The sequence below is a fragment of the Pyrus communis genome, chromosome 9 (genome assembly GCF_041283825.1).
Source record: "Pyrus communis isolate YQ-2024b chromosome 9, ASM4128382v1, whole genome shotgun sequence".
NCBI classification, from domain to species: Eukaryota; Viridiplantae; Streptophyta; class Magnoliopsida; order Rosales; family Rosaceae; genus Pyrus; species Pyrus communis.
The window spans coordinates 1,141,988-1,165,143 of NC_142573.1; the positions used below are offsets into that span (position 1 = coordinate 1,141,988).

At 38.1% G+C, this 23,156-nt stretch overlaps 4 protein-coding genes and 1 pseudogene across 8 annotated transcripts; 3 read left to right on the top strand and 2 right to left on the bottom strand.

The window, feature by feature from the left end:
* Positions 1 to 202: 202 nt before the first annotated feature.
* LOC137739861 (beta-ketoacyl-[acyl-carrier-protein] synthase III B, chloroplastic) lies at positions 203 to 4,811 on the top strand (the record flags this gene model as incomplete). The annotated part of the gene is given in 8 exon segments (XM_088700073.1): positions 203 to 369; positions 1,722 to 1,776; positions 1,778 to 1,871; positions 2,423 to 2,556; positions 3,361 to 3,449; positions 3,620 to 3,887; positions 4,277 to 4,288; positions 4,291 to 4,811. Coding segments are annotated over 8 exon segments (1,029 nt in total), but the record flags the coding sequence as incomplete, so codon positions are not given.
* Positions 4,812 to 5,631: 820 nt separating this feature from the next.
* LOC137741079 (putative xyloglucan galactosyltransferase GT19 pseudogene) lies at positions 5,632 to 7,302 on the bottom strand (annotated as a pseudogene). The gene has a single exon (XR_015966815.1). The product of XR_015966815.1 is annotated as a putative xyloglucan galactosyltransferase GT19 pseudogene (transcript).
* A 5,246-nt stretch (positions 7,303 to 12,548) lies between these two features.
* Positions 12,549 to 16,222, top strand: LOC137740936 (uncharacterized). 4 transcript variants are annotated; one of them, XM_088699437.1, is made up of 14 exons: positions 12,549 to 12,711; positions 13,157 to 13,313; positions 13,441 to 13,552; positions 13,674 to 13,826; positions 14,121 to 14,225; positions 14,346 to 14,429; positions 14,501 to 14,616; positions 14,719 to 14,820; positions 14,917 to 15,030; positions 15,142 to 15,198; positions 15,287 to 15,353; positions 15,444 to 15,497; positions 15,571 to 15,678; positions 15,759 to 16,222. In XM_088699437.1, the coding sequence occupies exons 2-14, from the start codon at positions 13,294 to 13,296 to the stop codon at positions 15,906 to 15,908; spliced, it is 1,242 nt and encodes a 413-aa protein (XP_088555563.1). In that variant the 5' UTR covers positions 12,549 to 12,711; positions 13,157 to 13,293; the 3' UTR covers positions 15,909 to 16,222. The 4 variants fall into 4 exon arrangements, with proteins under 4 accessions (XP_088555563.1, XP_068336841.2, XP_088555565.1 ...); XM_068480740.2 differs by having other exon boundaries at positions 15,604 to 15,678; XM_088699439.1 differs by having other exon boundaries at positions 13,165 to 13,313; positions 15,604 to 15,678.
* A 909-nt stretch (positions 16,223 to 17,131) lies between these two features.
* On the top strand, positions 17,132 to 18,363 carry LOC137738781 (uncharacterized). Its single transcript, XM_068478254.2, has 2 exons — positions 17,132 to 17,642; positions 17,947 to 18,363. The coding sequence occupies exons 1-2, from the start codon at positions 17,220 to 17,222 to the stop codon at positions 18,100 to 18,102; spliced, it is 579 nt and encodes a 192-aa protein (XP_068334355.2). The 5' UTR covers positions 17,132 to 17,219; the 3' UTR covers positions 18,103 to 18,363.
* A 109-nt stretch (positions 18,364 to 18,472) lies between these two features.
* LOC137740892 (glucuronokinase 1-like) lies at positions 18,473 to 20,769 on the bottom strand. Its single transcript, XM_068480696.2, has 6 exons — positions 20,317 to 20,769; positions 20,017 to 20,166; positions 19,712 to 19,900; positions 19,516 to 19,632; positions 19,277 to 19,437; positions 18,473 to 18,866 (listed from the first exon to the last, which is right to left on the bottom strand). Exons 1-6 carry the CDS (start codon positions 20,545 to 20,547, stop codon positions 18,623 to 18,625), a joined length of 1,092 nt encoding a protein of 363 aa, XP_068336797.2. The 5' UTR covers positions 20,548 to 20,769; the 3' UTR covers positions 18,473 to 18,622.
* Between the last annotated feature and the right edge of the window lie 2,387 nt (positions 20,770 to 23,156).

The following is a 23,156-nucleotide window of genomic DNA, read 5'->3' on the forward strand; positions in this document are numbered from 1 at the left end:
ACTTGTAAAGAATAATATAATTAGACTATAATGCTAATACATAATATATTAATATTATATTTATTGTTAGAAACCGTCTTCTGAAACACCTGTTTATCGAGTATGTGCTTCCGGAGCCTTTGGACCCTCCGAAGAAAGAAGGGCCGGTCTCTGGCTCTGCATATTATTTTTGTGGGTCTGAAATTTTGCTTTGTGGGTTTAAATAAATGGCGACCAATGCATCTGGGTTCTTTCCGAGCCTTCAATACGCGTTTTTGGATCTGGGTTTCCTTCCCCTGAGGGAATCTCGGAGAGGGTATTCTGCTCCAGCACTTTTGAAGGCGCAGAGAAGCATGTTGGAGCTTCCGCTTCTGAATCTCGATCACCCAAGTGAGTTCAATCTCCATTCTTTCATTCTTTTTGGTGATATTGCCCCTTATTGTTTTGTATATTGGATTTTGCATTTGATTTATTATCTTTGTTGGAAAGCTTCATGATTTGCATTTATTCATAAAGTTCTTTAGCTTTCTGGTTTTACTTGTATATGCTAGATTTGTTTCGATAAGTAGGATTGGAGTTATGGTTGGCAATAGCATGCCAGTGCATATCCATTTTCTGTATGAAGGGGATGGGGAATAAAGTCCCATGTGTAAACTTGTGCTGCACAAAGTTTTTAATTTTGGTTGGGATATATTATCACTGAGGATTTGGAATTGGATGATCTTATTCATCTCCATTGCAGTAGAATTTACAAGGCTTAAGCAACGAAGCCAGCTACAACCGATCCAAAATCAAGCCGACTTTTTAGTAACTACAATCAATTTAAGGCTAAAATTTGGGGAAGTATACATATACATAGATGATTAAGGCACAGTAAAGTGACTGTCTAACAAATCAATTTTAGGACTAACTAGAGGATGCAACTAAGTTAGAAGCGTTTTCATTGATGTAAGTCGGATTACAGGCATGAGCTTAGGTGAATCAGTATTTGGCAAAAATATTAGATTTCCTTTTGATGATACTTCTAGATGAGGTTTTGTATTGGTTTTTAAAGGTTGCTTGTATCACTGTTCTTCCGATGGCTTTGCCATCTGTCTGCTCTCTCTCCCACTTAAAATAAGAGAATGTTTTGGATGATGGAAGGGAAATAAAGGCAATAATCATGAACAAAACTAAAAGTTTATCTTATCAGTTTACCACTTTTGTAGACCCACTTAAAGTGACTTTTTCTTGCCTATTGTCGTCTGGTTATCTTATGAACACCAGAAAAAAAAAATTGTTTATCAAATTAAGGTTTTTTTTTTTTTCCTTTTCTTGCATTTGGATTGTCTTTGCGCTCTGTAGCTATCTTCTTTAATGGCTTGGTAAAGGGTGCTAAATGTAGAACATGACCAAATTACCAAGTTCCTTTATTGAATGCCAAGTGTGTTATTGAACTTTGTCCTGAATGAATTGGTTGTTTATTTCTGTTTTTGTAAAATCTAAAATTAAATTCCTACCAGTGGCCCATGGCTTTGGACGGATCTTTTAAAATTGTCTCCTGCATCTAATTATAATTGTTCTTGGTTAAAGCTATCCCAGGTTGGACCGTGGCCACTGCTATGTGTTTTATGTAATAAACAGAGTGCCTTTGCCCAGAGCCACTGTCAGTACTGGGATTGCAATTTGGTTAAATGGGGGTATGAATACAAGCTGATAAATGATAATCTGTCTGATCTTAAATAATCCCTATTTTATTTCAGGCTTGTCAGTAAAGGCTGCAAGTTAATTGGATGCGGCTCATCAGTACCCAGTCTTTAAGATTTCAAATGACGATCTTGCGAAAGTAGTAGATACTAACGATGATTGGATATCTGTTCGCACTGGGATTTGTAATCGACGAGTTATTTCAGGTCAGGTCATACTTTTCTGTGCATGATAATGTCATAAATTTGGTAAACAGTTTGAGGTAGCTTAGCCTGTGTCGAGCCTCTTTTTTTAAATCGCATGCTATGGGTTTAACTTAGGAAATTCAGCTTCATTGTCTCATACTTGCGGTGCATATGCACTGCATTACAAGAGGAAACAATCTGTTGGACCTCTCAGGTTGACGATTTGAATCTTGCCTAGGATGAGGTTTGTCAGATAGCGGCTTGTATGACCTTCTTTCTGTCGCTATTGAACAAAATCTGTTACATAGTACTATGGTTTCACCATTCTATTCGGACAACTGAAACTATAAGCATATGGTGAGGTTTGACCTGATTAATGCTGGTAGTGTAAGATGTGTAAGAGCCTAAGGGGGACTTTCCTATGTTGTACTGGATATTTGAATGCTTTTACCTTTTATCTGAACACTTATTTTAGTCAAATATGTGTCTCTTTTCTCGTCCTCATTTTTAGGTCTAGGGGATATTTTATGTTACCCATTCTATATAATGACATTCTTCTTGTAAAATTACAGGCAAAGAGAGCCTGACAACGTTAGCGGTCGAGGCAGCGCATAAAGCTCTTGAGATGGCACAGGTTGATGTTGATGATGTGGACCTAATCTTGGTGTGCACATCTACGCCTGATGAAATCTTTGGCTGTGCCCCCTAAGGTATGTAGATCATTGGGTGGTGTCTGGATTAAGTCGTCAGGATTTAAAAAAAAGAAAAGGGATTGAGCTTCACAGTGGTGTGCATTATATGATTGTTTTGCCAATATTGATTCCTATTATATTTTATTCTCCATGTTTTTAGGGGCTTATAAATCTTTAGGTGATGAACAAAATTTCATCTATCTAGGTGTGTATTTATTTGTTATGTAGAAGAAAAATAAAAAGTAACAGATCATTGCAAGTTTCATTAATTTATAAAGGGGTTCTATTTCAGACAGAAGTAGATTCTTTTATCCTTGTGGGCATCTATGTCTAAGAACTTTAGAAGAGTTCCCATTAGCGCGATTCATCTTGACTGGACTGGAGTTTTGTACTAGATGTGACATGCTTTTTTTTGGGTTTGTTCAGTATTTGGTCGAACTACCGCTGGCTGACTTTTAAAAACTGTAGCTTTTTAAGGTCTCTTCTTTATATTCCTAGTCGGTTATTTTATTGATTAAGTTTGTTGTGCTTATTTAGTTTTATGCTTTTTTCATGGCACGAACTTTGACCAACTATGTGAACTATACTGGACTATATTGATCATGATTCACGCGTGATATAGAACGAACAATTGAGTGTTACTCTATTTTGCATGTTAGAAACCCCTGTGTAGTGCAAGTGGAGCTAAATATTGATGTTGTTGAGCTTCGCATTTTAATGAATGCTCAAGCAAAAATTCAAACTCTTAGTGCTTATGTTGTTTAATTAATACAGTAAATGCTTACATTTTTTCAATTTGTATTATATTGTAATTTCAGGTTCAGAAAGCACTCGGCTGCGCAAGGAATCCTTTAGCGTATGATATTACAGCTGCTTGTAGTGGATTTATTTTGGATCTAGTATCAGCGTATTGTCACATTAAGGGTAACGACTTGGTTTACTTAGCTCTAAGGACTGGTTTTCTATATAAGGGCATTGAAGTCCCTCTCAGCTTCTAACTTTGGACCGATAGAGGAACGTGAAGGATACAGGTTTGCGTTTTCTCAATTTCTATGTTTGTTTTATGCACCTTTTCAGCAAGTACAGTATTTTTCTGATACTGACCGATCACTCTCTTTGCAGACATCTAAATGCCGCCTTGAAAGAAAATGAAACAGACGATGAGTTGGGTTCTAATGGTTCAGTCCTAGGCTTCCCTCCAAGACAAGCTTCATATTCCTGCCTTCAAATGAATGGTAAAGAGGTCTTTCGCTTTGCTGTGCGTGTTGTGCCACAGTCAATTGAGTATTCCCTTGCAAAGGCTGGTCTCCCTGCATCTAGCATTGATTGGTTACTGCTCCATCAGGTATGACGAATGATATCTTTGGGAAAGTTTACCCCAGGTTTTGCTGATTAAACGATTTCTCTGCTCTACCGTCAGTTACAGCTACCGATTATCATTTAACTACAATTTCTTTCCCACATTACGTTTAATTTCAGAAAATATTTAGGCGTGGAAAATAGACATATACGGCAAGTAACTTCAGCCTAATAATTTTTTATTTCCAAAACTATACCAGCCTGTCATATATGTCCAGTGAACTAAACTGGTACACTATTGAGAAATAATGCTTACATTTTCATTTTCTTCGTAATGGTATAGCACTTCAAGGGAGCTTCTTAATGACCTAAGGTTTTCCTAGCAAACCAGCGACGTATTACATTTTGTTCTGATAAGACAAATCGAGAATGCAGGCAAACCAGAGAGCATCCTTGATGCGGTTTCTACTCGCATGCAAATCCCATCAGAGCAGGTGATTTCAAACTTGGCAAACTATGGCAACACAAGCGCTGGTTCCATACCGTTGGCATTGGACGAAGCTGTGAGAAGCGGGAAGGTGAAACCAGGCCATACTATTGCAGCTGCCGGTTTTGGAGAAGGTCTGACTTGGGCTTCTACCATTTTCAGATGGGGTTGAAACTCGAAACCTCGCCTCCTGCCAATACAGAACAAGAACGTCGTCCTAGCTGTATGAAGCGCGGTTTTGCAATTCTTGCATCACGTTCCAAATGTATTAGGTATTGTTGCATCAAATCTCCATCAGCGCCCTTTCATTTGTTTTTCTTTAGTTTTTGGCACCCTCAATAAGATTGTATTGTTTTTCGTCGGTCCAATAATTTATTTGTTTTCTGTTTCTTGAGTCACAAACCAAGGCTAAAATAACAATTCTAATGCTGCAACGAAGACAGCTACTCTATATCTCATGTTTGAATTGAGCATTTTTCAAAACATTTGTTTTTGACAAACAATATGATAATAGCGTAATTTGAAGTTCAATCATCCAAGGGTCGGGATTTGAACTAGGCGCAGTCGGCGGAGCACACTGCTCTAGTTGATTTGCCAAATCCAAATCTACAAACATTTTTCTTAAGATTTTGTTTGGACGAAGAAATTTAAGATTATTAAGTTTGAAATTAAAGAATTCTATTTTTTAGAATTTATGAATTTTCTTGTTTGGTTAACTTAAAAAAATAATGGAATTTGAATATGGAATCTTTTATTTTGAAACTCTTACTCATCGAAATTTAAAAATGACATTTATTTCTATGGAATTTAAACGTAGGAATTTGAGGTCCCAAAAACCTGATTTTGTTTTATTCTAAGGAGGGTGTATTCAATTGAGACATTGAGGGATTTTAATTCTTTTAATGAATCTAGGGGTATTCAATCAGGATTTGAAGTGATGCTTTAAAATTCAAGATGTATTCAATTAGAATTTTAAGATAATTTATTAAAATTCTTAGAAATCCGGGTGTATTCAATTAGAAATTGATTTTAAAGAATTTGATAAAGTTGAGGAATTAGAAGGAATTGAAGAGATTTCGTAGTATATTTTAAGCATCCACAAATCTCACATCTTCTCATGAGATTTCGAGGGAATTGAATCAAAATTTTATGTGGAATCTTTGCAAATCTCATATTCTCAATTGAAAACACCTCCCTAAATTTCTATGTTTATGAATCCAGATAAAGGAATTGATGCATATCAATTTATAAATTCTAACTTTTGTCAAAATTCTAAGTTTATTTCCTTCATTTAAACGTAGTGTTTTATCTTTAATCAAGTAGCACTACACTTGCATAAAACTAAATATATGTACAACATAATCAATAATTACAATAACTTCAATGCCAAGAAAGGAAAGAAAAAAAAATTAAAAAACAAAAGTAAAATTCAAGTGGGTCACTAAGGGAAAACCCTAGGTTGAACTAGAACCCTAGATTTAATCTTGTTCAAAACACCATCAATCGCAAGATCAAAAGCATCCTTCTTAGCTCTCAATCCCATTGAGCTCCCATGCCTTCTATACATAACTCTTGGTAACATCTCCAACACCTTCTCCCTCATCCTTCTCACTCTAGCCCTAGGAATGCTCCTAAGCACATCCAAAACCCTAGTTTCCTTGAACACCACATCCTCCTTCGGTATAAACACCGAGAACTCCCCGTACTTATCCTCTGGCAAGTGCCACCCGTACTGCGTTTTGGCGGATGAGTCCTCAAAGAATACAGGGATGCAGCCAGCCACAATGCTGTCGAATGTGGACCGCCTCGTCGGGGTGTCACCCGGAGGCTGTAGGCAGAAACTAGCCTGCAGCATTGGCCTCATGAACCTAATTGGGTCATACTCACATATCCCATGGGAGCAATCCACAATGTCACACAACTTTGTGTACCTGACACCCCCACTTCCAAACCTCCCCAAATTGTTGTTTGAAGTCACATTATTTGCTTTGGTGTTGTTTTCGCACTCATTCCTAATACTCCTCCTAATGTTCGGATTATTTCCAACACCGCCGCCGCCGGCAAACATCATAAGCGTGGTGCGACGGGACCGCCTCGCTCGCTGCAACCACGTCTCCAATAAGGACAAATTAGGCGGATGGAACGATGTCGGATAAGGCACAGCGTGCTCCTGCCATGGCCAGGCACGAGCCTCCACTGTCAAAGCGGTGACATTAAAAAACTGCGGCAATTCGAGCAGCGAAGTCCCCCACAGCGGCGGATCGTTTCGCAACGGCTGGGAGAAATCCATAGCGGGTCGGGCCAAAACCAAGAAATGGTCTTGACCCATATGCCTATACCAAGAAACTGGGTCGTCATTGGTCAAAAAATCGAACAAATTGAGGCCCTGCTCAGAGCTGGAATTGTAATCAGGGCCGTAGAGATAACGGAGGGCGTCGATGCCGGAGTAGTAAGGGAGGTAGACGGCGTTAGCAGATTGGGGATCTGAGGCGAGGCATGGGTATTCGAGCATCCGACGGTGGAAAATAAGCTCCAGCATTAACGGGTCGGTTCGGTACCAGCTGTGAGAAATATTATGGGTTTTCTGGCCAAGGCCATTGTTGGCCAAGTGAGGGCAGAAGTCGTTGAACAAAGGGTAGCCAGAGCAATTGGAGAGGAGATCCAGGTTGAAGGACGGGGGGAGCTGTCGGATATGGATCCAACGACCAGTGCAGTCGGAGTCGGATTGAGGACGGTCGAGATTGTTTCCGGGGATTTGGGCAAAGCATAGTCGGACGGTGATGGTGGTGGTGGAGAAGAAGAAGAGAAGGAAGGAGGTGGAGATTAGTAAAGTGGACTTGGAGGCCATTGATAGGGAGAGAGAAAGATGGAGAGAAATGGGGTTATTTATGAGGATGGATTTTGCAGTTAGATTTTTGGGGTGAGAGAAAGATGGAGAGAAATGGGGTTTGAAATGGTGCTGAAGTTTTGGGTAATTTTCTGATTTGTTTTGTTTTGACGCTGGTTTTATCCTTCCATTAGTTTTGTTTTTCGTTTTTTGTTTTGTTTGTTAAAACTGCATTTTCTTTTTTTGGGTTGGAAAATGGAAATCCAACAAAAAAATAGAATTTTTTTTTTCTTTTTAAAGAGGTGACAAATTGGTGGCAGTTCATTTTTTTTAAAAGCCAAAAAAATTTACAAAATTTCAAACCCACAAAAAAAATATGCAGAGCTAGAGAGAGATTGAATTCAGCTAATATATGAGGACCAGAAGCATGCGATGAAAGGAGTAAACAAAACCCATAGAGAAAAATAACCGTTAAATTATAATTTTTTGTTTATAACCGTCGAAAAGTTTTGTCCCATTACTTGATCTCTGAATATCTGTTTTTTGCGATTTTTGGCGTATGCGATCTCGAAGTATGTACAAACAAGTTTGACGGTGGGATCGTTGAAATTAGTTTCATAGGATGCGTATCTCATCAAAACGATAGATTCGCTAACACTTAGAGTTTATTTATACTTTCATTAAGTATAACATAAGATTTTGTGGTATCCACTAGTGTGAATATTTTAAATTGAAGATCGAATTCATTCATTGTATTCATATAGGGTCAAGGAGTGTAGCTGTAAAAAAAATCATCAAAATCGGAGTTAAAATACCCGTTAAATCGTGATTTTTCATTAAATATAACATAAGATTTTGTGGTATCCACTAGTGTGAATATTTTAAATTGAAGATCGAATTCATTCATTGTATTCATATAGGCTCAATGAGTGTAGCTGTAAAAAATCATCAAAATCGAAGTTAAAATAATCGTTAAATCGTGATTTTTCGTCTATAAGCGTCGAAAAGTTTTGTCCTATTACTTAATCTCTGAAAGTTTGTTTTTTGCGATTTTTGGCGTATACGATCTCGAAGCATATACAAACAAGTTTGACGGTTGAATCGTTAAAATTAGTTTTGTAGGATGCATATCTTCAAAACGATAGATTCACTAACACTTAGAGTTTATTTATATTTTCATTAAGTATAACATAAGATTTAGTGGTATCCACTAGTGTAAATATTTTAAATTGAACATCGAATATATTCATTGTATTCATATAGGCTCAATGAGTGTAACTATAAATAAAAAAAATCAAAATCGGAGTTAAAATAGCCATTAAATCGTAATTTTTCATTTTATAACTGTCGAAAAGTTTTGTCCTGTTACTTGATCTTTGAATGTTTGTTTTTTGCGATTTTTTGTTGATGTGATCTTGAAGCATATACAAACAAGTTTGATGGTTGGATCGTTGAAATTAGTTTCGTAGAATTCGCATCCCATCAAGTTCAATGGGGTGTGTGTGTGTGTATATATATTTTTTATTAAGTAGATTTAAATTTATTTATTTTGTACGTATAACACTTAAGAAATTGAATGATATGTATATTTAAGCCGATCCAATGGTCACCAATTTTTAAAATTTAATTGAATATATATATATAATTATTATAGTTTTTAGGGGTATAAAATTGTTAAATTAATATATATAATTATTATAGTATTTTTTAGGGTTATAAAATAAATATTTTGCTTATCGTGTATCGTGTTACCCACGTGTATACCCGAACTAACCTGTTATCTTAACAAATGCTTATCGGGTTATCCGATAACTATTCGATACGTTATTGTGTTGATTTGAACACCTGTTAATTTCATGTTAGATTATTGAATCGTGTTAGAAATTGTCAGGCCTACTCCCACCCATTCAATCACTTGCTTGTGATTGCAGCAATTCCCCGACAACGCTGTCCGGAAAATAAGTGCAAAAAATTTGGCACTTATCAGATTGAATCCAATCCGATAGTGTTCGATCAATTGATTTCAGTCCATTTACGTATGCACTCGGCTTATTTCATATTGGACCAGTTTATTTCTTGGATCAACGTAAAAGAAAACATCCTCATAAAAATCTAGCTAAATACAATGTTGAACTGAATAAGGCAATACTCTCTCTCTCTGCATGGTGAGAGCTCTTCTCTCCGAAGTGAGAACCTTCTCACTGGTTCTGTGAGGCTTTCAGATCTTAGTGGGGGTGACAACGGTTCGGTTTGAGGACAAATATGTTATATTTATCCTCATAATAACGAAAATTAATCATATTCATAACCGCTAATTAATTATCGGGTATTATCCATAATCATACCCATCGGGTAACATATTTCCATTGGTTAACGGTTATATCTATCTTCATCAATACAAAAAATATATTTGTTCAATTAAAGTATAATAATTTAGTAAATATTAATTTCGTCACTAAATATTTGATGTATAAAATGATTTAATGAATGGATCTTGTGGAGCATAAAAATTAAAGCTAAACATTGATAATGTTGGTTGATCTTTGATATCTCCCATAAGTATTATTGGTCTGGATTCTCATAAATTTTGATTCATATTAAAACTTTTTAACTTGCCCACAAAATGCAACTCACACAGTGCAATTTTTGTATTCTTAAGGTAATGGATTCAGTAAATAATAAATAAAGTATTTAATTAATTATAATACAATTATATTATATATGATTATATATAAATTGTCACGCCCCGATCCCGACATAGGTCCAAGATCGACGTGTGACTTCACTAAATACCCGCACATCTATCATACATTGCCTCTAGGACACAAGCCAAACACAACTCATGATCCAAAAGTGTAGTAATTTTTTGTATACTTTATGGTTGCATCTAACCTCCTCGTTAGACTGCCTACGTACCCTAAACGGGGATCCAGCCATTTGTAGTTTGTCATTCACTACACTCGAACATTCATCACATAGACCACTATGTCTCAACAGAATACCACAATTCAAGCATGTAGCACCTCAAGGAACATTCAACAAAGCACTATAATATTCTCTAGTCATCTTGCCATTCACCGACACATATGCATTCCAATACCATCCAATAATCACACCAATCGATAACACATACAATACACCGAAATGTAGGGTTAAAGTGTTTAGCTTCATAAAGATTCGAAACCTATGCGAGTTCGACAATCTCGAGATCAAGATGTGTCGTTTCTTGAAATACATAATATATTGGAATCTTGTTGGCTTCGTGAGTTCAAATTGAGAAATTTTTAAAAGTGAAGATGTTTAGTTGATTAGAACATTGTGCTCGTCCCTACTCTCTAATTTGAAATTTTATATTCATAAATTATAATTTTAGAATACTGTATTGTTTTGATACACGATATTTTTATTAAAACTAATAAAATCAAATCTAAAATTTTTCGCTTAAAAACCATATCCTGAAACACTTGCTTATTACGCACCTGCTTTCGGAGCCCCGACCCATTCAATTACTTGCTTGTGATCGCAGCCATTCCCCGACAGCAATGTGCGGAAAATAAGTGCCAAAAAATTGCCACTTATCAAATTGAACCCAATTCGATAGGTGTTCGATCAATTGATTTCGGTCCATTTATGAATGCACTAGACTTATTTCAGTCCTTTTATGTTTGCACTTACTTATTTCATATTGGACCAGTTTATTTCTTAGGTCAACATAAAAAAAAACATCCTCATAAAAATTCACCTAAATCTCATACCTAAATGCAATATTAATATTACAAATTAATAGGATTCTCTACCATCTTATGTTTTTTATACAATATTTTAGAATGTTGACACGACAATTGATTTTAAAATTTTAAATTATGAGATAACAGAAAATCTAGAAAGAATCCCGCTTTAAAATAGTTGCCATAACATTTCTCTTAGACTAACGATGATTAACTGGCTAAGTATTTTTATCTTTAACTTAAAAAAATGTTGAAACAAACTATTATAATATTTTAAAATAATTAAAGATTAGTGGGCCAAGTCCGCTGTTCTGCGGTTCATTGAGTGGGCCAGCTCAAATCACAAAAGTTGATTTAAATAAGTTTGGCTGGGATGGACCTCCTCGTTTGGCACTGCTACACTCTAATAGTCAAAATATTCACGTTTCCACCGCGAACAAACCAAAAGTGAAATGATAAATACACATTATTAAATCACGATAAGTGATCCAATAAAAAATGTGAGCATCAACTCCCTAAAGAAAAAATATGAAGTCCTGGATTTGATACTTTTGTAACTTGTGAATCGTGACTACGTGTACGGTCCAATTCCCAACTAGCCTCCTATGATCTGAGAAGGGATGGATAATTGTGGTTCACCACCAAATTGTCCCCCTAAAAGAAGAAGAAAAAAAAAAAAAAAAAAACACCCCTACTTAATCTTGACTATTGTGAATCTTTTTGATCTAATCACGGGTAAGCTATAATTCTCAATTAGCGTCTTTTATGGGCTTGAAAGGGTAGATAATTGTGGTTACCAGTTGCCCTTTTTTTAAAAGAAGAAAAAAATGCATTCTTATTTGATTCTTAATATTATTTTGCCTTAACCTGGATTCGACCCAAGTTCATTTCAGATTTAGAGGGAATATGATTCCGTTAACTTTTCAGTTAACTTTAATAGAATATTATGTTAAAGTTAGTTGTTGACCGTTAGTTGATTTTTCAAAATTTTCTCAAAAACCCTTCTCAACTAATTTCGATTTCTCAAATCTATTTTTGACATCCATTTAGGAAAATTATGAAGTTTTAACATATTTGACCTCCAGAGCGTCTCTATTGACTTTTAGGGTTGATCATTGACTTTTTCGTTGACTTTCTGTAAAAAATTTCGAGGACCCTCATTAACATATTTCGACCCCCTGATTCCAAATCTGCATTTTGTTTTTCCAAATTTAGTCATTTTAGTTGAGTTTTACTAATGTGTCATAATATTAATTTATTCAAATAAAAAATAAAGAAGAGTACGTATTGGATAAAACAAAACATAAAAATCATCACTGAAATTAATTTTTAAAGGAGATGGCCGGCCCCAAAATTGTTAAACACTACCCTCCAAAAATCCAATTTCATCAAAATAATCAAATCACAGCCATCATTTCCTCTCCATTCGTAAATCACGAAAAGCGCATATTTTGTTTCTTCTGCGCTCCCGCGCGCAAAGAATTCCTCACTCCCAGTCAACGGCCAGATCTCCACTCCCTTCACGCGGGTCCCACAAACTCTATTCATCCAATGGCTGGATCCTTTGGTTCAAAACTTCCCGGCACGGGCGACGCACGTGATTAAAAAGTCCAAACGGAACGAACGAAGGCGTTAATAAAAGGCGTCACAGAAATGGAAATTCCTGGGGGAGTTCAAATCTCAGCAGTTCCTCGTTGGTGCCATTTTCAAAAACCCAATCGGAGAATCAGGGAAACGGAACTGGAAGGCCCTGCCGGACGACGGAGCTGGGCCGTGTTCGGTTTTGCTCCGCCGCATTGAACTTTTTTTTCACGGCAAAATCACCTCCGTACGTTTTTACCTTCTCGTTAATTATTAATTACTTTCCTTAATCTCCTTTGTGTTAATATTTCCGGATTTAATGCGTTTAACTGAGTTTAACTTCATGATTAATAAATTAATTAAATTTAGAAACTCCCGCTGAAATTTCCGCATAGTATTTAATGCCATTTTTAACATGAATTTAAAAGATATGGATTACTTGGAGTTAACGAAAGATTTGGCACAAAACCGAACGCAGTGATGTTCTAGGATTCATACAACTAACCCGCTTACTGGGATAAGGCTTTGTTATTGTTGTTGTTGTACTAGGTTGCTTAGCTATGAATTTTGCTGTAATTAGAATTTGGCTCCGCTGATGAGTGGTGCCAACAAAGCCAGTGAGCTACTGTTTGAAAAATGAAATTAATTTGACTCGCAAAGCATGTTTGAAGTTAATTAATTTATCGTTGCAGCCTTGCAGGGTTGTTTGATGGTTGCTTCACCACTGAAGCTGTAGAATCTGCCGATTTTCGTGCGTGTGGAACACCCTCTGCTTGCTAGAATTCAACCTGTATCTTTGTGACTGTGGGATCACAGTAACTTGAGCAATATGGGGTCTCCGATACGCATGTACGAATCTTATAAATCTTATTTTTGTTTATGTTTTGTTCATTCTGTAATCTTAACGTTCGTTGATGGTACAACGGAACTCAGAGTTTGCGTCATTTGTGTAATGTGAACTTCTTTTGAGATGTAGCGGAAATTTAAGAAACCCCAATGAGACAATGAGGCTTGCAGTGACAATCTTTGTTGGAGCTGTAGTCGGGTTCTTTTTAGGAGTATCGTTTCCAACAATTTCGTTGACTAAGGTGCACGAATTATTATTTTATTGTTTTTTCTGTATGGTTGTGTTTCAGATGAATTTGGTTCTGAATCATATGATCGTATGAAGAGTAACATGGACTTCTTTATTGTGTTTGAATATGGTAGATGAATCTTCCGTCGACCCTTTTTCCTTCAATTGATCTTTCGTGCATAGAGGAAAAGTACTCCGGGTTTTCACCCCAAGTGTTGTTGAGTGCCTGGTCTTCTTTGAAGGGAAATGAGCAGCGCACTGAAAAATATGTGTCTCAGGAGACAAAGGTATGTTTAAATTATACTTGTGCAGCATGGAAGGATTTAGGCCTTACCCTAGGCTAATTATCGTAACAATAATGAGCAGAAATTGCTTGCTTGCTAGTAAAGGAAATTAAGATACTACGCTGAATTCACACGCTCGTATAGTGGTTCTAGAGGCAAAGTTATAGGGTTCAGTGAAAGGTTATACTTTTCTTTAGGCTGTTTTGATGTTGTAATTGTTCCAGGAAATTTGGTGCGATCTATTGTTCTGATGTTTATGATATGGCACTGACTTCTATCCATTTGACTACAATGCAGATTTGGGTTCCAACTAATCCTCGAGGGGCTGAAAGCCTAGCGCCTGGTATCATTGCATCTGAGTCGGATTTCTATCTTCACCGACTATGGGGTCTGCCCAGTGAGGTGTGCATCTGCACTCTAACTTTAGTATGAATGACACGTCCTGTTTTGATTGAGAATTGGATTATGTTTTCAGACCTGTTCTCTAATCTTTGCCTTTTCTTTTGGAGGTGGAACTTATAGGACTTGCTTGTCAAGCCAAAGTATCTTGTAACCTTTACCGTAGGTTGTGCTCAGAAAAAAAACGTTGATGCAGCAGTGAAAAAGGTCTGTTCTCTCAACAAATTCATTTGTGCTGTTATTTATCTCTGTTTCTCTTCCTAAACGTAAATTTGCAGTTTTCAGAGAATTTCACCATACTTTTGTTTCACTACGATGGTTTGACAAGTGAATGGGATGAGTTTGAATGGTCGAAGCGAGCTATCCACATGAGCATTCAGAAGCAAACTAAATGGTTAGAAAGAAATGAGCTGCTTTGAATATTTAAAGTTGTCCCAATAATTGTGCAAGAGATTTATGTTAAACCCCACCTAAGCGTCCTGGAAATTGCTTCCAGGTGGTATGCCAAGCGGTTTTTGCATCCTGACATTGTGGCACCGTACGAATACGTATTTATTTGGGATGAGGATCTTGGTCTGGAACACTTTGATGCTGAGAAGTGAGCGTTGAGAATTCATTGTGCTGTGTTATTTGAATTTTGAAAATTGCTGCTAGGATAAACTAAATGTTAAGGCTTTAATCTTCTGTGTACCAGATACATAAAATTGGTAAAGAAACATGGTTTGGAAATATCACAGCCAGGTTTAGATCCAAAGAGTGGGCTAACATGGCAGATGACAAGGCGGAGAGAAAACAGCGAAGTTCACATGTAAGATTGGCAGATTTTCTAATCGGTCTTTATATTCCGCTCATTGATAATACTTCAACCAATGATTGAAATTGTTGCTTGGCTTACGTTTTCTTGAACCTCTTCCTACAGGCAGACAGAGGAGAGACCTGGTTGGTGCAGTGATCCGCATTTGCCACCATGTGCATCGTATGTAAAGATAATCTTATCCATCACCATTGTGGAAGCTTTTGGAGTGTGTTCTAATGCATTCTAACATGAATACCAAAATGTGCAGGTTTGTTGAAATTATGGCACCTGTGTTTTCTCGGGATGCATGGCGTTGTGTCTGGCATATGATTCAGGTATATATCATCGTCTTTCTCAGCTCAATCCGTTGCAAGGCCTTTAGTGATTGCTCTAATGCTACTTCTATAATCTTTTCCCTTTTGCAGAATGACCTGGTCCATGGCTGGGGTCTGGATTTCGCTCTTAGAAATTGTGTTGAGGTTCGAAACAACGACTCTCTCTGTGCCTTAAATATTACTCCTTCCTGCTTGTGATCGTTAATTTGTAATTTAGGGCCTTCCATCTTTTATCTTTGCTTGGGAACAGCCTGCACATAAGAAAATTGGAGTCGTGGACGCGCAATGGATTGTCCATCAAGGCGTTCCTTCACTCGGGAACCAAGTAAGTTCAAGCTTCTAACCTCAGCTGATATAACGATTTTATCTGGAACAATGTAGTCACCGATTTTTTTCGCCCGACAGGGGCAAGCGGAGGGTGGAAGAGCACCATGGGAAGGGGTAAGGGAGAGGTGTCATAGCGAATGGGCAATGTTTCAAGCACGAATGACCGGCGCCGAGAAAGCATATTTTGAGGAAATGGGAGTTGATCCTCCAAATTCAACAGCTCATTAGAGGGTTGAAAGTAATGAACCGGGATCCTCTCCGGATCCCAAAAATCTGAGTCGAAGGATCCAACGATCCAGGCCGTTGAAATTTGATCCAACGGTTACAATTATGATAACTTTTAGAGGGGCTCCCTGTTTGTAATTGTTAGATCAAATTTCAACGGTCCAGATCGTTGGATCCTTAGACTCAGATTTGTTGGGATCTGGAGAGGATCCGGGTTCGAAAATAATGGCAAATACAGCTCAATTGTACTTAACACAAAATTACATTCGGTTTGGCTGTGTATTGTTGCTATGTCAATACTAGTGCTTTTTTAGGTTCCATTTTTCGTGCTATACTCTTAGAGGTAGAATTCTTCTCTCGTCTTATGTATCATACGGTTAGTGGAATTCGTAAAAGATGATGGATTGGCCGGGCTTACCAGTAATATGATGCGACGAACTTGAAGCCCAAACAGTTAAGAGCATTTATAAATTATTAGAACGCAAAATAAAAGTTATTTATTTTTTGTTTAAGTAAGAGTCGCAAGTTAGGCAGGTCTGGACGACCTAGGCGAGTGTCTAAGCGATCTAGGCGGGTGCCTAAGCAAGTTTAAGCATTATTTCTTAATTTTCAAACGTTTAGAGATTAATCTGGACGGTAACCAGACGTTAGGCGGGGCCTAGGCGGAAAATTTTAAAATAATGGATAGGTTGCATTAGAATTCTGATTTTGGTGCATAGTCTATCTTGGATAATTACTTATGACATGAGGCAAGCTTTCTCCATCTCAATTATAATTCACTGTTTTCTCCTAAAAGATATGTCGCCCTACAATGACAGTGAACTTGTTATACAGTATACACATTGCTCTCATTCTGTTCACATTAAATTGAGAGTAATGTTAGAGAGTATAAATTTGTGGACAAAGTTTTAAAAACTAAAGGACATGAAAGTTGATGATTGGTTTATTACTTATACGTTGATAAACATATTTATTTCTATTGGTGACACATCATTTAGTTTGCAAATTTAATCTTCAAATTTAAGTTCCCTAACATCACCCTTAAATTGAATAAACAGCAGCTGTAAATTGCAAAATAATAATGATTAATTCAACGACTTAGTGACTCACGCAGCCACGCTTCACTTTTATCCGTATTAGGTGGCAAATTCTAAATGGATAAAATGGATAAAATATTTCCCTAATTGCAGAAAAAAGAAAACGACAACGTTTTAGGTTTATTTGGCACTGATACTCCACCGTGACGAATCCGGAGCTAGCAAGTCATTTCTCACTTGAAATTTTCATTTTTCCCGCTCGCGGCTTCCTGCGGTAATGGAGTCTGCAGTAGCTTGGGTGGACGCCCAAGAGTGGGAGGTCTGCAACGACGACGGCTTCGTCTTCAAGCGGAGGAAGCGGCGCCGGGTCGACGCAGATGCCGACGAGTCAGTCCCGGCTCCACCGTCCTCGGCCGCCGCGGATCTACAGGAGGATCCCCAGAAACTCCGGAGAGAGCGGAGGAGGAAGTTTCTTCTCAAACTCAGAGCTAAGTACCAGGCGGAGATCGACCAGTGGGAACTTCTGTCGAGCACGTTGCGCGCAATGGAGGAGAGGGCGCAGCAACGAGAGGAGGAGCAGCAGCATAGAATGGAAGAGCGAGAACGGGAGGATACGGCGTCGTTGGATGGGTCTGGGGTGTTAGAGATTCAGGGGACGGAGTCCTGTTGTGGGTCGTTGGTGGATGAGCTTCTCTTGCAGGTGAATTGGGGGTTTCTTTCTTTTCGTTTTGGGATTGTTTGGTTTGTGGCATTTTTTTTTGAAAATTGAAAAAATTTCGGGATTAGGGTTTTTGCAAAGTTTGAAACTTTAGCTCGTGACGCCAATTTGGGGCTCAGTTGAGCTGATTTTCCATCACATTTCTCTGATTTCTCAGTAACCAAACATCAATTGAACTTTTAGGGTTTCTGTTTTCGTTTTCTTAGACTACCTTAATTGACCCCTAAACTGGTAAGCAATCATTCACAGTATAATTACATTTCTTCATCCTCCTTTGTGAATGCAGGTAGATGCACACGCAGCGATCATTGGTAATGTTTCGAGTCTCTGTGACACAGCGGACGCACTATGTAAGGTAGAAGAGGAACGGATTACTCCGCTTTTCTTCGGTATTCCAATCAGCAGTTCACCGAGGGAGCTCATGAGATCGCTGCAATGGTAGCCTGTATTCATGAAATTCCCCAAGGGGTAGGAGGAAGTAGTAGAGGGTGATGTGGAGTAGGTGCGGCCGTTGGGCTTCACATAAGAAACAATATGCTCTGATACCATGAAGAAAGTTGAGGTTCCACTATAATATTAATTTTTTCCTCTTTGGTCATGTGATTTGGTATGAGTGATGTAGCCAAAACCACAATAGATGAATGAGACCTAGAAACTGGAAAGTGTGTATATGTTGTATTGATTGTATTTCAATTTCGATTCATGCTTTTGTGTATTCGTAGCTACCACTTTGCGTTTTAGATTGTCCTAGATTTTAATTTCGATTCAAAGCATTTCTGTCAATATAGATAGAGAGATATTGAATGTCGAAATTGATCTTTAACTCCATTCGGTCTCTGGAAAGACTTGCATTGATATCAAACACTCGAACAAACAAATAGCAGTTTATAATTCGTTTCAAACAAAAGGCGTAAAAATTGTGTTCCTAAAGAGAACTAAATCAGAAGACACCAACTAATTGCCTATTTTGATAAGGTTTGTAGATCAACCTCGTTTAGAAGAGAGGGAATGACTTCTATCGGTTCGAGTTTAAAGCCAGCCTTTTGACACTCGTCCTCCAAGATTTTCACTTGTGAAGGACCATCGGGACAAAATACGACGACTGCCCCTCCGCTACCTGTGAACTTGGATGCTGCACCCACCCTTCGGGCTACCTCCACCATTTCTATGTTTAAAGCACCCAAAGCATCGTCTCCAAACATGCCTCTGCACAACATCCACATACCAACATTGAGCATCCATAAAATGCACAAACATAACAAATGCGAAAATGGTTCAAAATATAAGATGTTACTCCAGCCCAGCTGCCATGGCGTAACCCATTATGACAATGTAACACATAAGAAGGGACGTAATGGGTTTATGGTGCTCAGGGTCTCAATTAAAGAAAATTCTTAGATTTGACATCACACCCAAATGGACGCAAATAGTGACGTTTTTTTTCTTCTTATTATCGGACCTTCTAGCATGTTGAAGCGACTACTGAAAAAGGTTTGGCAAACAAATGTACAGTTTGTGCAAAATCGACACTGAGTGGCAATAGTCTCGAACAACATCATATTCCTCGCATGAATGACACAATAATCGAATAACGAGTCAAGCAGCTAATCTCAAACCTTCTAAGGTCAAAATTTCTGTTCATGAGAGAAGCTAATTTAGTGTAGTCCTTTTCAAGTAAGGCCGTCCTTCCTTCTAGTGCAATATTTGCGACTTCTGTCATTGATGATATTATAAACTCATCACCGTTGAGCCACCTTTGACGAACGGTACTATGTACCTGCCATCAAAAGTCAATGAATGTGTCAATTCTTGTACAGATTGCTCAACAAGTGGAAAACGATAAGGAAACGCTAACCTTCCCAGAATCACTTGGATTCTCGGCATAGATGAGGTGAAGAGGCGGGAGAAGACTAACATCCATGGGTGAGTAAATTCCATGCCCCAAAGTATCCATGTTTTCCTTGGCAAATTCCTAACAAGTCGAAAAGTTACTACATGCCATGGTTGAAATTTGAAAGGATGTTAACATGGAATGGTTGAAACTAAAGTACCATGTAAACGAGGCCGCCATAAACCTGTGCCACGCGATCTTGAAGACCGGCAACAATGCCAAGTTGCTTCTCGGCACTAAGGACGAGGCCGGGGCGGACCTCCACTTTGATTAAATGCCTAACCTTGTGGAAGTCAAGAAGGCAGCTCAGGGCTGCACACACAATCGCACTAGATCCCGAAAGTCCTGTCTGAAATCGAAATCGGAATCTCAATCTCAAAAAACACAAAAATCAAAATCCCTACTTACTTAAATCACTCAAATTCATTCGTTAGTGTGATTAAAATTTAGTTAATTAAGATTTACCTGGCGAGGGATATTGGTATCATACGAGAGAGCGAAATTTCGAGCTTCCAATTCGATCTCATTTTCCTTGCAATAATCGAAGAACACTTTGCAAATCGCCATCAACAATCGAACACCTCCATAATATCCTTCACTACCTAACCGATTCACCTGTTCGATTTCGATTTTCCCATTCAATCACATTTCAAATTTTCAATTCAATCACAGCAAATGGAAATTTCAGTTTAAATTTAATTGCAGGATTCAATTCAACATTAGGACTATATGCAATTGCGAAATTGAAGTGGTGCGGCGACGAACCAGGTGATCGAGGGATCGGAAGACGACGAGGTCGTGGGTGGGGTGGGGCTGGATGACGAGATCATCGGACGGCTGCAACCTTACGATGGCCCAGAAGTTTCCGACGCTGAAGGAGATCGTGCGGCCGTAGTAGACGTCGCTCGGGTTACCAAGCAGCCCAACCCTGGCGTACGCCCTGTGTTGGATCACCGCCGCTTCCGACGACGACGTCTGGTGGTCGTCCATATCCATTTCTGTTGCTGCTTGCAGGGTGAATAAAGCACTAGGTTCAAACTATGAGAAAAGTTAACGTTATAGACTTTTTCAGCTCATATTTTGGCACAATATTTTATAATGTTGATACGAAAATTAACGTTAAACTATGAGGCAGCAAAGTGTCTAAAGTGTTGTATTTTTCAAAGAGCCTTGTTAGCATTTCTTTTAAACTCTTAGATTTGATTTTCACAACATTTTAAATCTTTTATTTTCAGTTAGATGTCATTTATTCTCGTATTATTCAACGGTACGTAGTATTGATGAATGAAGAATTTAGAAAATCTATTGGAAAAGCAACCCCAAAGATTTGGGACCAAAAATGGTTAGTGACAACTCTATAGACTGACGGTTTTACCAATCTTGATTGTTACAAAGTCAATGCTACCACTTCAAGTCTGTTGCTGAAGCAGAAAATCAACTTATTGACGAAAAGAAAAAGAAAAAAAGAATCGACCATTCAAGTTTTAAGAAATTTTCATTTATCAATTGCAATTTTGTCATGTGTATTTACGTGCTTAAACTCACCTTGTTATATCTAATCAAAATTTCAATTCTTTTTACGTGGTCTTTTCCATCTCCGGTATGGTTTTGGTATCGTCTTTATATGAAATTCATCCAATTTTTTGCATTGATACTACCATTGTCTGGTCTCGATTAGCAATGCATCTGTTTAGATATGGTGCAGTGTAGCAGCATTCTTGTTCTGTTAGCCAAGTCACGATAGGCAACACAATTAGACGGAATCTACATCAACATACGAACATGGTACACTCACAAGGATTTGACGTCAAAATGGAGTGCTGACTGTCGACTACTCATATGAATTATCGAATGTAAATAAATTCTCCGTGAAGAATGGAACGATCGACATAAGTACGGTTGCAGTAGTTGGTCGCGATGATTGCCTCGGTCATGAAGATTGTAACTTCTGCCGCAACTGATGAATATTGTTCAAGACTCTGTCCCAATCTAGCTGCATGACCCTTCGGCCTTCATTTCCAGGGGCTGCTGATGTTAACATTCTTTGCAACTAGAGTCTCATCACGGAAGCTCACTCCTTGGTCTCCACCATATCCTTCGGTGGACCTGTTGCCGGAGGACAGTCCCATTATTTGATCTTTATTTATTTGATGCAATGGTGACCTTGGTTAATCCTTGTTTCCGGTTGCTTTCACCGGCAGGGACAGTTTACGGAGGTCCACTTTCTTTGTTTTCTATCCTCCCATTGTTCTACCTAGGGTATTTTTCCTTTAAGTTGTAGGGGGACAAGCGGCCGGCTTACTCTCTTTGAGAGTTCAGGACCCGGGGAAAGGGTTGGTTACTAGTCAACCGTTGTCGAAACCCTTGAGTGTAGTACGACTCGCCTAATTCTTTATGTAGTTTGAAGAAAAAATTTCTCAATCAGTTGTATTGCGTACCCTCTCAAGAAATGTATCAATCTAGTTTATCCATATATATATATATATATGTATGTATGTATGTATGTATGTTTATGTATATATGAACTGTGAAAAGTGAACTCTAAACTAGGTTTATTCTCTTTGTACGTTGTTTATTAAACATGAAAGCTTTCACTTTAACCATACTCTTGCAAAATGAGATCTTGAGTTTGATTTTGCTCTCATCTTTTGCATTAAAAAAAAAGAAAAAAAAAAAGAAAAAGAGAAACCACGTACATGGACATGCACGTAGTCTCGTTTCCCAAGCTTACATTGGGCTGATTTCAATTTTTATCGATCTTTATTTCTGACTATTTTTACAAGTTTGGAAACAAGAGAATAAATGGAAATCTTCAAATACATTTGAACTTTGTTTCCTTATCTTACGGTGTTCCCTATTTTTCTTTGTACATTGTCATCTCAAATACACTGAATGGTCATCAAGCACATTGTATTGGTTCACCCAAAAATGGAAAACAAAAACAAAAGGAAAAATGGAAAACAAAAATCTCACCCAAAAAAGGAAAACAAAAACAAAAAGAAAAACGATGGGCAAAGAATTCGAAAACCTAAACCTAACCCTATCCCCCTCTCCTTCACCAAGCCTCCACCCTCCCTATAAATTGACCCCAAGATTGAGTGTTTGTGTACGAACGAAAAGTGAGTAGTCTTCTAGTGTGTAATATCGGGGTTAATTTAAACACAGTTCGAATGTGGAGGGTAGCTTCAGAAACTCTAGATGATGGTGAAGACGAGGCTGATGAAGAACACCTCATGATTCCCTAATATCGAATCGATGATTTACCAGAGGTATTATATAAAGGTTTTTTCAACTTTTAATATGTATCTTGGTGTCCTTACTTATTCTTGATGGTGTCTTGATTTTATATTCATCCGCATGACAAAATCAACTCTTCTGGTGCAGAACTGCAGAAGAGCGAGCCGGTCGGAAAAGCTGTTCAGGTTGCACTGGTGATGCAAGAGTTGCACTTCTTGTCTCTCGGCTGTCTCAACTGTCGAGCTACAGGGACTGCAGCTGCCGCACTTGTGTCGACTTCATGCACAATGCCAAACCCTAAAAGCTCCCTACCGCAGAACTCAGCATCTCCTTGCATGTTTTGGCTTAGCTAGCTGGTCCTCCTGCTT

Coding starts and splice junctions, on each gene's coding strand:
- LOC137740936 (XM_088699437.1), top strand. CDS start 13,294: ATGGGGTCTCCGATACGCAT. Junction 14,617..14,718: donor ATTCAGAAGCAAACTAAATG/GTTAGAAAGAAA, acceptor AATTGCTTCCAG/GTGGTATGCCAAGCGGTTTT. Junction 15,199..15,286: donor CATTTGCCACCATGTGCATC/GTATGTAAAGAT, acceptor CAAAATGTGCAG/GTTTGTTGAAATTATGGCAC.
- LOC137738781 (XM_068478254.2), top strand. CDS start 17,220: ATGGAGTCTGCAGTAGCTTGGGTGGACGCCCAAGAGTGGGAGGTCTGC. Junction 17,643..17,946: donor TGGATGAGCTTCTCTTGCAG/GTGAATTGGGGG, acceptor TTGTGAATGCAG/GTAGATGCACACGCAGCGAT.
- LOC137740892 (XM_068480696.2), bottom strand. CDS start 20,547: ATGGATATGGACGACCACCAGACGTCGTCGTCGGAAGCGGCGGTGATC. Junction 19,901..20,016: donor ATACCAATATCCCTCGCCAG/GTAAATCTTAAT, acceptor TTTCGATTTCAG/ACAGGACTTTCGGGATCTAG. Junction 19,633..19,711: donor ATGGCGGCCTCGTTTACATG/GTACTTTAGTTT, acceptor TCGACTTGTTAG/GAATTTGCCAAGGAAAACAT.